General features: G+C 39.1%; 2 protein-coding genes across 2 annotated transcripts; both read right to left on the bottom strand.

The window, feature by feature from the left end:
* Nucleotides 1-140: 140 nt before the first annotated feature.
* Nucleotides 141-3,508, bottom strand: tmem129 (transmembrane protein 129, E3 ubiquitin protein ligase). Its single transcript, XM_087798885.1, has 7 exons — nucleotides 3,266-3,508; nucleotides 2,174-2,232; nucleotides 1,382-1,639; nucleotides 1,031-1,191; nucleotides 808-967; nucleotides 666-738; nucleotides 141-588 (listed from the first exon to the last, which is right to left on the bottom strand). The coding sequence occupies exons 1-7, from the start codon at nucleotides 3,468-3,470 to the stop codon at nucleotides 410-412; spliced, it is 1,095 nt and encodes a 364-aa protein (XP_087655011.1). The 5' UTR covers nucleotides 3,471-3,508; the 3' UTR covers nucleotides 141-409.
* A 274-nt stretch (nucleotides 3,509-3,782) lies between these two features.
* ccdc142 (coiled-coil domain containing 142) lies at nucleotides 3,783-15,386 on the bottom strand. The gene is made up of 18 exons (XM_087799410.1): nucleotides 15,165-15,386; nucleotides 14,865-14,925; nucleotides 14,484-14,524; nucleotides 14,331-14,376; nucleotides 13,652-13,905; nucleotides 13,234-13,443; nucleotides 11,548-12,575; nucleotides 10,478-10,758; nucleotides 10,000-10,086; nucleotides 8,878-9,039; nucleotides 8,635-8,795; nucleotides 7,407-7,541; nucleotides 7,035-7,149; nucleotides 6,106-6,283; nucleotides 5,913-6,023; nucleotides 5,734-5,834; nucleotides 4,352-4,511; nucleotides 3,783-4,137 (listed from the first exon to the last, which is right to left on the bottom strand). Exons 2-18 carry the CDS (start codon nucleotides 14,917-14,919, stop codon nucleotides 4,029-4,031), a joined length of 3,234 nt encoding a protein of 1,077 aa, XP_087655536.1. The 5' UTR covers nucleotides 14,920-14,925; nucleotides 15,165-15,386; the 3' UTR covers nucleotides 3,783-4,028.
* Between the last annotated feature and the right edge of the window lie 34 nt (nucleotides 15,387-15,420).

Raw genomic sequence — 15,420 nt, 5'->3', positions numbered from 1 at the left:
ATATGGCCTAATGAATGTTTTCCAATAATTATCTCTTCATTTTAACATATTCTTATTTAAAAAATAATGAAGGTTTTTCTTTATTCATCAACTTCATTTAGCACTGAAGTGATTTGAAAAACAAAAAATAAACTCAAGGATTTTTTTCAATCACAAAAAATAAACTTTATTTTCTCATAACAATGCTTAACGTGACTGTAGCTGATTTGGCATCACACGTGGCTTCTGTGGACAGACCCACAACTATACAATACAATACAATTTGGCATGAAGTAAGTGTAGAACAACCTCGTATCGTTGCTTTAAAAATGCTACACACACTCACTCTGCCTCATTGATCCAGTTACACTGAATCCAGCTCATTGTCCAGAAATTCATTTTTCAAACAAAGCGTGCACATGGATGCGTGTCAGTGGACCCGACACACATCCAGGATACAGAACTTGGCTCTGCAGGTGGGACATGGAACTCTGCCCGACAACCAGGTCTCAGGTCTTTGTTGGTCCTGGCGACTGGCAAACCACCGACCCAGGCAGGAGAGACACCACATGGGCCTGCAGAAACACTCCTGGCACTCCTCAGCCGAATCTGAAACACATAATATTTAGACGCAAGTACCCTCTCACAGAGTTTCATTTCTCCATCTCAAGCAAACACAGACTCACCCTCAGACTGGCACAGTTTGACCAGTTTGGTGTTAGCAGGAACCTGCATGCAGCCGATACAAGGCTCCACTTCCTGAGGGGGAACAATGGGAGGATTACATCAATCAGCGTGTTTCAAAACAAGTCGCCTTCACTCTCACACCTGTCCGCTAGGGGGCGTGTAGACCTGGTTAAGCTCCACCAGAGAACGGAATGTTTCCAGGAAAAGTTCACTGATGGTTTGGTGGATCACAACATTGGCAGCATTCCTGATGGGAGCGTGCAGCTTCTCCCGGAGCTCAGCATACTCAGTGGAGATGAGCCTGATGGAAGAGTTGGTCATCATGAGTACGACCGACTTGTCAGAACCGCCTCAGTAGAAGCACCTGATGTCGAAGGGTTTGACTGCAGGGTTGATGCTGTGGACTCTCAAGGTCAGATACTGGACCGGGGAGGGCGAGTCCGGACTGAACTGGTGCTTCCTTGACTCCGTCACGGTGACATGGCAGTCTTCCTGAGAGGCTATGTGGATGTTATAGGTGGTGACCTGCAGGAAGACCGCAGTCAGAGCGCGGCTCAGGAAGCAGCCACTTAGATTTGTTTACACATTTATATGCTGACATCAAAACATGAGACAACATTTTTAAACTGAAATCGCCACCTACTGAAATGAAGACAATGCCTCGTCAAGGTTCATCGGCCCATAACTACTAAACCAACAAAACCTTAATACCGACCTTCATCACCCAGCTGTCAGTGATGATGACTCGGGCTCCTGGTGCTCCTGTGGCAAACTTATCAATGCCTCTGAACTCAGTGTTGATGTTGGAAGCCACGGCGCCCCAGCTGCCATACGGAGGCCTGGCGTGCGCCTGCAGGCGTCTGCAGATGGGATGGTTGAACCAGTTACCCCTCGACCAGTAGAAGACCAGGATCCAGCTGGCCAACTGGAGGGTGAAAGCTGATAGGAACATCAATCGCCAGCCTTCACTCACCTGGTGGGACATATTGAATGGATCAGAACCATCATCCAGACATTATATCATTAGTTCCGTTGTGATATGGCTCTCCTATATTCAACACTTTAGCAGGCAAATTTCATTTGTGAAAATGTTAGAAAAATCAAAATTCAGCTTGCATAAAAGTGTGGGTAATTTATTGTATCTACACTACACATCCCTTTCAATTGTTCTTATCTTTTCTGAGTTATCTTTGTGATATAGTGATAATATATATTTTTTATACATACTTAAGATATGTCTTGGTGTTGAACCGTCTTTTTGTTTTGTGATTTCATTTTATTTAACCTTTATTTAACCAGACAAACAGACCATTTGAGATCAAGATCTATTTCATAAGGGCGACCTGGCAAATCAAGGCAACACCTCACATCATTGTTGAACAAGAAGGAAGGCAACACCTACAAAACAAACACTGAAATACAAGAGTTGAACTAGATAAACGTATATGATATTAGGAAGAGCAAAATAGATTGTTGAATCTGCAATGGTTCAAGCACGTACACTCACCTGGTGAACATATAGCAGGTTTTGTTCTGGATCAGCAAGACACATCCCCAAGTAATAACCTAGCAAAAGGAACAGTGGTGAGATGAGAACAGCTAGAACAGCGGTTGAAAACCTTAACAACTCAAAGCCATTTGGACCCATTTCCTACATGAAAGAAAACCCTGGGAGCCGCAAAACCCCTTTGACTTGAATAAATATTATTCCATAATGTTCACTTTCTTTGTTTGTCTTTATGCTATATATAAATAAACTATAAATAAAACTTTAGTTAGTAATCGTTCACTCATAATTCAAACTAAACTCATTTTCTACTCTCATGTCGACTAAGGGTTGGGATTATTTTCAGAGTAATTGTTCTTTTTTAGAGTTATGGACAAAAATGTATGTTTATTTTAATGTAGCGACTGAAGCTCAGTTGTCTTTGTCTTCGTCCAAAAAGACACTTTAAAACATCCAAATTCCTCTTGACGCTCGTCATTAACACCCCTATTGTATTAAAGCCTCGTCATGAGAAGAATTGATCAGAAAAGAGAGACTATATTTTAGGCTGGTTTTGAGTGGGTGATACCAGGTCGTCAGCCTAAATCTCTTATGTCGAGGCTTCACTACAAAAGGGACGTTATAGACGAGCAGTATGAAAGCATATGGAAGCATTTGGATGTTTTTAAGTGTCTTTTTAGACAAAAACAATTAAGCTTCAGTTGCTACATTAAAATGAACAAACATTTGTGTCTATAATTCTAAAAAGAACAGATTACTCTGAAAATATTCCCAACCCTCAATTGACATGAGGGTGAGTCGGATATATGTGAAATATATAATAGACTGTTTATGTCATTTGTCATTTTTACTGATCATTCAACTTGACCATGGGAAATGCTTTTGCTGGCAGTGCCTGGCAATATAAAAAAGAGATATTAATGCCCAGATTATTAAGAGATGACCCAGTTCTATGAGCTGGTTAAGTTTGTTGCACCCAATGAAATTTAAATAAATTGGAAAATCATATCCTTAAAGTAGCAAAGTTTACACATAAACTCAGATTATAGCCACAATGACGTGTTTGGTGTGACAGTGGGTGACAGTTGTTACCTAAAGGCAGGGCAGAGTGGACCAGGACTGTGATGCTGCTCCTCCGGACGTGGTACTGGATGAAGCCCACATCCTCGCTACCGAGCCATGACCAAAATATGTTCTGAATCGTCAACCCGGCAGTACGGAACTCATTGGGAGTAAACACGAAGCAAAACGAGAAGACAGCGTAGGCTAGGGTAAATGTTATTGCTGGACTCTCCATTTTTTTCTCTTGCAACGTCTATAGAAATGGTTGTTTATTCTTTTACACGACAATACTTCCGCATATCAATCTTCTTCGGCCTGCTCAGAAGACTGTGTGCTGCCACTTAGCGGTATAACATGTAACTGCAAGATCACATCCAGTTTATTTTGTGCTGTATATTAAATAGTACTTCATTGTAACATATAACTTAATTTCATGAGGGAACAACATAATTATTAAAAAGGAAAAAGAAGGCTTTTTGTAAGGTAATATATAAGTATTTATTTGAAAGGACAGTTATTCGTATCTTTCAACAAAACATTTTAAAATTTATAAAAAAAATATATGAATCTATAAATATAAAAAAACTGAACAAAAAAATGATTAAATGACATTTCAATTTATGTTAACTTATCAATCAGTCAGCATATAAAAAACCCAGCCAGCAGGAATGCGTGTGTATTCTCTTGACATGGTAAAAAATGAAATGAACCAAGACCAGACTCTATTGTTACCCAAATAGAAATGTTAGATACTTGTTGCACTAACAAAAGATGCAAGTTCTGTTCTAAAGGTCTAAGGTTCAGACTTGGAGAGACAGTGTAGTCCTGGCAGCCTCCAGTTACGGGCACCGCTGTGGATCCTCAGGTCCAACCAGTCCTGCTGAGATGCACCAAGAGCAGCACTGGAAGAAAAAAAAACATAGTCGTGCATCTGGTTTATTTATATCATTGTGTTACTGATGAGATAAAGAAGTCAAAAGTGTTTCTCTCATAATTTGTATGACAAATATATAAAAAAAATGTTGAATTAAGTAAAATGGAATACACACTGTGAACATTTAAAAAAAAAAGAAGGGTATTCAATAAGCCAGTTCATGTGAGGGAGGATCAACGCACCTGGGAGCCAGGTAGGGCTCTGGAGGAGAGACTGAAGGAATGTCATTAGTGACCACTGGTGGATCCGAGGGTGGGATGTCATCCGCCTCCATGCTTCTCAGGTTGGTTATACTGCTGCCGACCGCATCGCTGCAGCTGGTACGTCCACTTTTGGAGGGACCTTTAGTGGAAACACAAATTGCAGAGAAGTTCTAATGATACAAAATCAATAGTATTTATACGTCTGCCTAGGAAAATGATGTGTGCAGAATTGGCTCCAGAGGCCACCTAGTGTTAGGATGTCACACTCATTTACACTGAAGTCATTCTTCCTCATGCATTCTTCATTCATGTCCTCATTTAATCCAACATTTTTGTCAGTCCAAGGGTGAGAGTTCTGGGTTGATGGTGCCTCATTAACAGGTGATGATGTATCATGATACAATATCTTTATTTTGAAAGGCCACTAGATGGCACTCTTAGAGAAAAATAATATAAAGCAGAGAGTGACATCTGCTGGCCTTTGAAATGAAGACACTGTATCATCTTCCCTACACAGTTGTATCATGATACAGTGTCTTCACTACACGGTTGTATCATTATACAGTGTCTTCACGCTAAAGTTATATATCATGATACAGTGTCTTCACTACACGGTTGTATCATGATACAGTGTCTTCACTAAACGTTGTATCGTGATAAGGTGTCTTGAATAGATGGTTGTATCATGATACAGTGTCTTCACTTCACAGTTGTATCATGATACAGTGTCTTCACTACACGGTTTTATCATGATACAGTGTCTTCACTACACGGTTGTATCGTGATACAGTGTCTTCACTACACGGTTGTATCATGATACAGTGTCTTCGCTACACGGTTGTATCATGATACAGTGTCTTCACTACACGGTTGTATCATGATACAGTGTTTTCACTACACGGTTGTATCATGATACAGTGTCTTCACTAAACGTTGTATCGTGATACGGTATCTTCAATACACGGTTGTATCATGATACAGTGTCTTCACTACACAGTTGTATCATGATACAGTGTCTTCACTACATGGTTGTATCATGATACAGTGTCTTCACTACACGGTTGTATCGTGATACAGTGTCTGCACTACACGGTTTTATCATGATACAGTGTCTTCACTACACGGTTGTATCGTGATACAGTGTCTTCACTACATGGTTGTATCGTGATACAGTGTCTTCACTACACAGTTGTATCATGATACAGTGTCTTCACTTTACAGTTGTATCATGATACAGTGTCTTCACTACACGGTTTTATCATGATCCAGTGTCTTCACTACACGGTTGTATCATGATACACAGAGTGGCATATATTCAGCTAAATCAAAGATGACCCTCTCTAGACAAGTGTGATACCTACAACAGCGAGAGAAGGGATCCCAGGATCGGTGAGGCAGGTAGGGTCGCACTTGTGGCTGCTGAAGTAAACACATCACTGCCGAGTCCATCTGCTGAAACACCCTGCAGAAACAGAAGCGCAACAACATCCCATGTCTACATGATCATCGACAGTTGTATGCGTAATTTCAACCATTGTACCTGAGACTCAGGAGTCGTCCGAGGAGTTCATCTGATAGACCGTAATTCTCAGACTGTATCAAATCTCTGATGGAGTCAAAGTCCTGCTTCAGTTGGAGCGCCCCAGACACACTTTGGGAAGGTCAGGGAGAACAAACCAAAATAAGACCGAGATCCAGGAGTAGACTATAAGAGCCTGAATCCAAGACTTTACCTGAATTTGATTCTCCGTTTCAGAATGTGCTCCATCCAGGCTTCAACAAAAGCTGTGGTTGTTATACTCAGCGTCTGGACCCTGGCATCTTCTGGCAAAGGGCCGAGTCCCTCCAAAACCTGACCAATAACCGACTGTGCTGCCAGAGACACGTACTCACTGGGACTGGTGGGAAGACCTTTGGAGCCAAATTTAGTAAATAAAAGGGCAACTAGTATAAAAAGTAAAAAAGAAAAAATGGGAACTAGTGATTGGTGGATGAGGCTACATGAAACAGCTCAATCAGGTATCATTATACATTTTTTAAGACTATTAGATGGTGCTATCTGCTTTATAGTGTTGGGTTCTGAACTACTAATTCAAAGAAACATGAGATTATTTTTTTCTGAGAGACTTTCATAGAAGACACTGTATTATGATATATCATTAGCTGTTTAATGAGGCTTCATCAACCCATCAACCGCAGAGAAGATTTCTCATAAAATTGTAAACATGACTTGAAAATAAAAATATGAACATCAAAAAAAATACTTTCCTTCATGAATTTTGATTAAGTTAAAAAGGATTGTTCTATTGGGCTTTTGAGGTTGAAGCTTATCCAAGCACGATGGGGTGAAAGGCAGGTGAAGCTTTATGAAGCAGTGTCATGTTGTTTAGAGGTCAGTAGGTGGCGACATCAGTTTAAAAATGATGTGATGCTTCATTAGAGCAGTTGTTCAAAACAAAGGAGAATAGAAAAGAGACCGCCATCTAGTGGACTCTGAAAATAATACCAATGCTTCATGAAGCTCATCAGGCCATAACTTATATAAAGGGCAGATCAGAGACATGCGTGCAGATTCTGACTGTGAATATAAAAATAAATAAAGCCACAAATCAAGCTAAAAGTACAACTCTAAAGTTTTGAAAGAGAAGTGAAGGAACTGAACCTTTTCTGGGGTTGATCCTCCAGAATCCTGCTGGTGGCATCATCTCCTCAAAGATCTCCCCTGACATTCGTTTGCAGTCTCCAGAGAAGGCCTTCAGCACCACAGAGGAGAAGCTCTGACCATTGAAAAAATAACAATTACACGTCATCGATATGTGTGTATATATATATATATATATATATATATATAAATATTTATCTCTACTCTTTAATGGTGACAGTCAAGCAGTGCCTTAATTTTCTTTGTTCCTTCTTGCAAAAATAAAATTCACGGTTTTAATAAAAATTATGTGTAAACCTTCAATTATATGAATGTTTTTTTTGCTTTCACATGAGGTCAGTGCATCGAAAATAAGTGTAGCTCATGTGAAACCTGCAGCTCCGACGCAGCCTTGGCCAGTGCTGTGAGTTGTTCTTTGAGAAGCATATGACTGAGACCATGTGATCCTGGATCCACCAGCAGCGACTCTGTCTGCTTCAACATCTGCTGTAAAGACTCCTGCAGCATCTGGATGGAAAGGAAACACAGACACACAAGTCCATGTTTTAGCCCTCATTATGAGCAGAACCAATTTAGTTACATTTGACATTATTTGGATTTCTTATTCATATTTTTCTTTCATGACTAGTTTAATGTTTAACATACATAACTAACGAAGTCTCTGGCTGTCACAGTAATTTGCTGATGCTCTTTACGATGTAATTTGGTTTGTTTAAAGTGTAACATGCTTTACATCAGTGGTTCAGAGACAGTGTTTTCGTATGAAGTACTGAGAGACTTGAAGTTACTATGAAGACATAAAGAGAAAATGACACGACATTGCAGTTACACTTTTCTGACACGCGGGGAAGCCAAAAACAACATTCAAGAACAGAACTTCTGTATTGTCACACTCTTTTTAACATGTATTATTTTGCAACCATACCATCCATTATAATAAGGTAAAGTAATTGTTATCGTGTCCATGTTTGTTGGGCATAGTTCATTAATACATCCTGATGAAGTTTCCTGTGACTATGCCAAGGGCAAGATTTATTTATAACATTTATTTCTTTGCTTATTGAACATACATTCGCACACATTTACTGAAAACATGAAACATTGCTCAAAAATAATCTGATCAGATTACATTTTTGGGTATCAGAATAAATCTTGTGGAGAACAATGATTTGTTTAAAAGAAAGGTTTAAAAAGAAGAATTCTAAAATCAGATTCAACAACAAAGACATAATCCAATCTGATTTTTAATAACTTTCCAGTAAAATTACGAAAGGATTAACCCTGATACCAATGTATGGGTATTCAAGGCGGACATTAAAATCTTTTATAAAGAAAGTAGTTAAAGTCGACATATGATACATGTTGAATCTTTTAGTAAAGTAGAGTTGAAATAAAGATGAGCTCATTGCCATAAAAATGTCACCTCAAACAGACTTGTCAACAAAAACATTGTTTCAATACGTCTATGCTTTCATCACAGCCGTCTTCCCGCCATCATCACTCTCTTCACAACCACAGACAAGAGTGAAAAGAAGCAGCTGTTTTACTGAGACCTGGGATTTAACACCAGAGAGTTGTCGTACTGTAGTGCTGCACCTACTTTGAGGTCTCCCTGAGTGATGAGAAGAAATCTGTTGAGGCTCCATGAAGTGAGGAACTGGTAGGCCTTTGACATGACCCAAAAAGTGAACAGCTGGACTGTGGTTAACATCAAGCTGACCGTCTCTCGTTGCAGCGTTGAGTAGAGGAGGCCTGAAGAAACTACAGAAAGACAAGGACTTCAAACGACCCGACATCTTCATCTGTTCAGAGAACATCATTGTTACTCCGTCTCTATCGTTACCATGGTAGTTTAGAGAAGACATAAGCGGGGGGACCAGCCGCAGAAGGTGTTTGGTGGTGTCTGATGTCATCAAACCAGAGGAGAGTACAACACCTTTTTTCTCTCCATTCTTCTTGTTCAGACATTTATCCTTTAGAGCTAAACCCAAACTCTTGCACACCCCTGCAGACGCACAAGACAGAGATACCATTAGCTTCCAGACTTTCGCTCCTAAGCTTTGGAACGATCTTCCTCTCTCTTTGCGCTTGATGGATCTACTGACTCCTTCAAGAAAAGACGTTTTTATTAGTGCAGGCTTTTCCCTGATTTTCTGGAACTCCTGTGTTTGTCTCAGTGTTATCTTGACCTTTTAAGTATACATTTTATTGAGTATTGTTTTGATTGTTTAAGCACTTTGTGACCCTGGTCTGGAAAAGCGCTATATAAATCTAATTAACTTACTTACTTACCAGGAAAGAAGAAACTATTTAGTTAAAACTGTCTTAAACTGTTCATTTATGATACAATTAATTTGCTCTATCAAGTCTAACACTTCGCATCTCTTAAATAGATCTTGGACCTCTATTGTACTCATCAGTATGTGTTTATTTGTACAAAACTCTCTTTTAATTTAAATATTTATATCAGAAAATTTGATTAACCCCCACCCACTGAAAAATGTTTGTTCTTCTGGAGATTAAATCTTTTTTACTATCACAACATCCACTCTGCTTCGATTTGTCAAGCATCAATGTTGTCACCGCGTGTCATTAATCCCGGAAGTCTCTGCCTCCAAAGGAATCGTTGTACAAACAAAGCGTGGCTGGAGGACGAGCGAAGCCCATTGTTACGACAAAATGGGCTTCGCTCTCGTAACCTCTAGTTCTGCGAGATTTCAGACGGGGGGAGAACTTTATAAAGTAATAATTTCAATACATCATGATGATGAGGGACTTACTGCATCTTGGAGATACTTTAAGTGTCTTTCTGCGCAAATCTGATCTTTTTAATGGATGAATAAGCTGACGTAAATTGTATACATATAGATTTTTTATAAATTGTAACATTTTTGGTGCCAAAGTGCATGATTGTGAGATAGGATAATTCATATCCAAAAAATGTGAGCGTGACATTTTTACTCACCATAATCCCACTGACAATGTGTCGCTCGCACAAAAGCCTGCCGAATGAAATTCTCCAGCTCAGTTCTGCACTCTTGCGGCAGCACATCTGAAACCAAACAACTAGTCAAATAATCAACATTTCAAAGTAAAACCATTTTATCAAGATGATCAGACATTAATGACACAGAGGTAAAGAAAGTTAAAATAAATAAATAAATACCACATTTTTTCAACTACAAAAGAAACATTTCTGAATTGAACACGATAAGGCTGAAAGAAGTCAACAACTTAAATATTTAAAATGATGAAATATTTAAAAGAAAGAAAATAATAAAAAATAAAACAAGTTGTTATTATAAAAATATATCATGTTTCATGATACTGTTGTCAGGGAGTTGTTATTTCAGTTGGTGATTAAAATAGTATTGAGTGATATAGATGTAGTCTTACTATAAACTCTAACCATGGGTTATTATGCAACATTTCAGGTATCTCACCCATCTTGGAAGCTTGCTCGATCATATTCATGATATGAAACCTGCTGGCCTTGTCAAAGAGGTTGATGCTTCCTGCAGCGCCCCCTCTGTCTGGAACATGCAGCTGCAGCCACAGAGCTTTGCTGCATCGAGTCCACAGCAGCCCACGGTACCATCCAAACAGGTCAGAAAACACCAGAGATTGACCCACGTCCAGCCACTGCACAGACCGAGGTCGATGTAAACACTCTGGCTTGACTTCCCCTTTGGTTTGATGGTTCTGGTCCTGACTGCTAATGATACTGCGAGAGAGGAACAAAGAGAATGCAGATGTGTGACATATTCAAGTTAATTGTTGAATGAAATAGAAACACAAAAAAACACATTTTGTAGCTGAAATACAGGAACTCAAGTTGACTTGTTCATGTTCACATGTTCAGCAGGACTTCTGGGTTATATAGATAACTTTAAAGGTTAGAAGATATTTTAATACACAATATGTTACAATTATAATTGTCATTTTTAATTATTATTTTTAATGATGAATGGTGGAATGGATGGAATGATGGAATGGATTCAAACTGTTTAAAAAAGGTACAGGAAGTTTAATAGAAATATAAATATGTTTATAGGAGAAAAATGGTGCTTTAATGCGGGATACATCTAGGAATAAAATTGTGTTGATGGTTATATATTAGTGAATAACTCATTAACTTATATATGGTATAAATGGTATCTTAATAATATAGTATGCATGTTTAGATACTTTGCACTTAAATTGATATATGCTTAGGATATACTGTATATTATTCTTCATTATGTTATATTGTGTAATCGTGTGTTATATTTATTGTTTATTATACGTGTGTAGTATTTCTTTTAGTATCTGTGTAGAAGTATTTGGCAATTTTCTTACTCTTTTCTGAACTACAGTGTTTTGTCACGTTTTCTTTCAGTATTTCTTTGTTTTGTATGTACAAATAATAACGTCTCTAAAATTAATGAATTAATTAATTCAGCCACTGGACAACTTCAGGTCCAGCCTTTTGTTTAGAACTTATTATGTTGTGAAATCACACGTAACAAGTTACCTGGGACTTGGCGCTACGTCGATAGTTTCCCTCGTGCCCGTTTCAGTCCTTTTGTTCAGTCCAGCGGAAGTGAGTCGCCGAGTTAAAGCCGGCTTTGTGTTTGAACGCTCCGTCTCCTTGTGTGACGACCTCACCGGTGTGTCTCTGGGAGAGTGTGCCACCAGTGGTACCAACAGCTCATTAGAAGAAACGAGAACCTTGAAAAGCAGCTCGAGCGAGGATTTATCCTGGTGAGAGAACTCGGACAAGGGCGGGACTGAAAGGCAGTGTCGTCCGGACTTCAGATCTACACGAGTCTCGGCAGGCTGAGGTTGGCACGGACTGGATGACGCTTGTTGTTGAACAGGCCAGTGTTCGGTCCACGATGGACTGTCAAACTGAAGGTCACAGACGTGGAGAGGAGCTGGCGTGGAGGAGGAGTTGAGGTAGGTGTTGTGCAGCTGCTCCCGCTCACTGGGACATGGAGGACAAGAGGAACACTTGTATTTGCTGTGTAACGGACAGATGTGACCTGTCTGCTCAGAGGCCCAGCAGAGCAGGCGCTCCGCAGCTACGTCTGCATGCTGGACTGCAAAGATCTGAACTAGGTCCTTCACTGAAAACGCTGCAGGGTAGATCCCTCTTCTGTTCAAAAGCCACGAACCAGAAGTAGAATGACACACCTTGTGTAAAACAGCAATCCTCCGCCTTCTCTGCCCTCTCTGCTCGTCAACTGCCTGGTTATAAAGGTCAGTAGCAGCTAAAACCTCCTCCAGGATGTCTCTCGGGATCTCAGCCAGCTCACTCCGGGATAGAGAAAAAAGCATTTTCCCAACACAGCTTTCCATCACGACCAGAGCCTGAACGGCAAGCAGGTCCAGAGTGTTTCGGACATCTGCTAGCAGCCTGGCGTACTGGACCACTGCGGGCCGGAGGTACTGATCAGACTGGACCTTGAGGGAGAGCGACGACCAGTGGTTAAGGTGGAGGCGAAGTTCCTGGCAGAGGCAGTTAAAGTCCGAGCTCACTGAACACCAATGGGAGGACATCTGAGGGAGAGATCAGGATGCTAATCAGAATTTCAAATAATATAAACCTACTCCTTTATTCCTAAACACAGTTCCTGATTGAGTTTGAATTATATATTTATAATATTTTGCTTTAAGAGATAAGTCTCTTAAATGCTATGTCATACATATACAGAGAGTAAAGCAATTTAAAGGTACTTTTATGAAAAAATATTCCACAAGGATTCAGCGTGCATTTGAATTAGTCACTGCTTATCTACCTGCTTACTTTGCTAAAGATGGATTGTATTGATTTATTTGTTTTAATGTCATCCTTTCACTGAAACTTTATCTATAATTACTTCATACTTAAATTCATGTTACTTGTTTTACTTTTTTTTAAATTAATGTTAAAATAATGAATAGTACATATTTTTCCATGTCTTATTTGTGTGCGTCAAGTTATCATTAATGGGTGTCATGTGGAAATATTTTTTATGTCATTTGACATTTTATGAGTAGTGTGATCTTTTATGGGTGTCATGTGAACATTAATTTACTTGGTAATGTCAATTTAACTGTTATAATCAATATATATATATAAACAATTTCCCGAAGGAGACCTCCTGAGGGATCAATACATTTCTACCTACCTAATAAAGTTCTACCTATCAGTTCATCAAAAAACTTTCAGTGTTACCTGCTCAGGTGTTCTGAGCATCTCCAGCAGCTGCCTCACTCTGGATACATATATTGCTGCCAGACGGGCCCTCCTGGTGTACTCATGGATGAAGAGCAGCAGCGCTCGCTGCTCCAGAAGTCTGGACAGAGCTCTGTAGTGACCGTGCAGTGTCGGCAACAAGGGCAGGTGGAGAAAACTGTTCTCCACTGGCAGGGCATTTACACAGACCTGTCGAAAATAGTTGAAAGTTCAAAACCAGGATCTTTTTAACTTCCAGGTGGAAGTTTTAAATGTATACATTAATAACAGAACAATCCTTCTACTACTCAAAGGGAATTTGAATGTGTATGGATAAAAAAAGATCTTGTTTTAAAAAAAATCCTTGAATATATTTGACCTTAAGACAGGATTCTATTGATATAACAGTGAGTTATACCTGCGACGATCCACACTCTGTCCCCTGGACCTGTTTCCATTGCGACGATACGGTCAGCAGGGCCTGCTGCAGACGCTGCAGGCGGGCAGAGGAGCGGGACACCAGGTTGTGGGCGGCCACAAGGTTTCTCTCTTCTTCCTCTTCATTGTCAGTTCGATTCTGGAACAGCCACTTCAGGCCAGGGTTTAAGGTGCTTTTGAGTAACGTCTCGGCACGTTGCAGGGAACGACTGATGGAGCCGTTGGACCAGGAACCTGAAAGTGGAAAAACAATTTTGCCAACAGGTGGTCTGAAAGAAAGCAATGATTCATTATACTAATAAAGAAACATCTAAACAAAATATTCTGGACTTGGTTAGTGTTCTTTAATTTCGAAAACTAGGTCTGTGAAAAAGTCAAATTTAACATTCCACATACATTAATCTTAAAGCAGTGTAGGCAGTTTAATATGGGTAGGTTCAGATTTCAAAACAAAATAAAAAAGAATAGAAATTAAAAAGGGATTTTAAACATTTTAAGACTGTTAAAGCCACTGTAGAATAATATAATAATTCATTATATTTTCTAAATCTGGATTTTTTTTTCATCTCCACATATCATAACAAATCTAAAAATGATGTGTGATTATAATAAATTGAAAATCGCTCAAGAGCGACTTTCAGAAAAAAGCAAAAATGTACCGTTAGTGTTCAGATCATCAGCTATGGAGGAATTATAGAAGCGTCTCTGAAAGTGTGAAAAACATAGTATCCATCAATATCATCATATTTATCAACAAATCCAATCCTGGTTATAGATCTCCAAAACATTCAACAGAAACATTCACAACTGACCTGTTGAACCTCTGGAAAAAAGGATTCACAACTATGAGTATCTGAAATAAGAAAGAAAGGATGAGTGAAATTAAAATAAACCTCATAAAACACTAAATGCAATTTCATTGTGATATGCAACTTATTTGAATGCCAATGCTTTAAAGATGATACCCTGTACTAAAAACATACAACAAACATCTGTAAAGTCCAATACAAATAGTAAGACATGAATCTAAAATAAGTTGAATACTTTTGGATGTTGTTAATTCAATTTAATTTGACTGGTTTCATCATTAGCTGGGTACAGCCTCAGAAAACCTGCTGAGATATAAGGAACACTATTTCAAAATAAGACTTCATTAGTATTCTAATGAAAAACATATCTGTGAGGATCATCACCTGTTGAAGAACCTTGTCTGTGCTTTGTTTGACCGTCAGAACAATTCGGATCCATCCCAGACTGCACAGTAGAGTAAAATGACATAGTAAAATGTCATGAAGACACAGCAGGAACAGACAAACGCGGGGAAGAAAACAAAAGATTTGAATTGAAATACAAAAACCCTTTCTGATGTTATTGTGATTATAATGTCCACAGCTTTTAATATCTTGTTAACATCTGCTGAATATCTGAAGCAGTTGGAGCTTGAACTTAAAAAACATTCATAAGTGTACACATCTAGCTGAAGAAAAACTCACAGGTCATTGTAAAGTCTTCACGGAGAAACCTTCTGCATCCTGGTGACTCTCGAACACGTATAGACACCTGACAGGTTCTCACGACATATCCAGGAGGTAGAAATCTGGCGTTTGCTGTCTAAGCTATTATACGTCATTGTTCTTCAGAGTGCTGCCTGCACATAGTAGGTTAAAAATCCAATTTTGTTAAGTTAATCCACTGGTCACGGAGGACATAGTGTTAAAAATAGCGTAAGGTGAGCCTGTAAACAATGAA

This window comes from Callionymus lyra, chromosome 9 (assembly GCF_982586985.1).
Source record: "Callionymus lyra chromosome 9, fCalLyr1.hap1.1, whole genome shotgun sequence".
NCBI classification, from domain to species: Eukaryota; Metazoa; Chordata; class Actinopteri; order Syngnathiformes; family Callionymidae; genus Callionymus; species Callionymus lyra.
Note: the sequence above shows the minus strand (reverse complement) of the source record. Positions and strands in the feature narration are given on the sequence as shown.

Bases quoted from the DNA above. Each gene is read 5' to 3' on its own strand.
- tmem129 (XM_087798885.1), bottom strand. From the start codon at position 3,470: ATGGAGAGTCCAGCAATAACATTTACCCTAGCCTACGCTGTCTTCTCG. The intron at 1,192-1,381 runs GTCGGTATTAAG...GTCTTCCTGCAG, and splicing joins CTGACAGCTGGGTGATGAAG to GTCACCACCTATAACATCCA. The intron at 968-1,030 runs GTGCTTCTACTG...CTCTTCCATCAG, and splicing joins GTCAAACCCTTCGACATCAG to GCTCATCTCCACTGAGTATG.
- ccdc142 (XM_087799410.1), bottom strand. From the start codon at position 14,919: ATGGATCCGAATTGTTCTGACGGTCAAACAAAGCACAGACAAGGTTCT. The intron at 12,576-13,233 runs GTAACACTGAAA...TCTCTCCCTCAG, and splicing joins TGCTCAGAACACCTGAGCAG to ATGTCCTCCCATTGGTGTTC. The intron at 4,512-5,733 runs GTAGGTATCACA...TTTCCACTAAAG, and splicing joins GGATCCCTTCTCTCGCTGTT to GTCCCTCCAAAAGTGGACGT.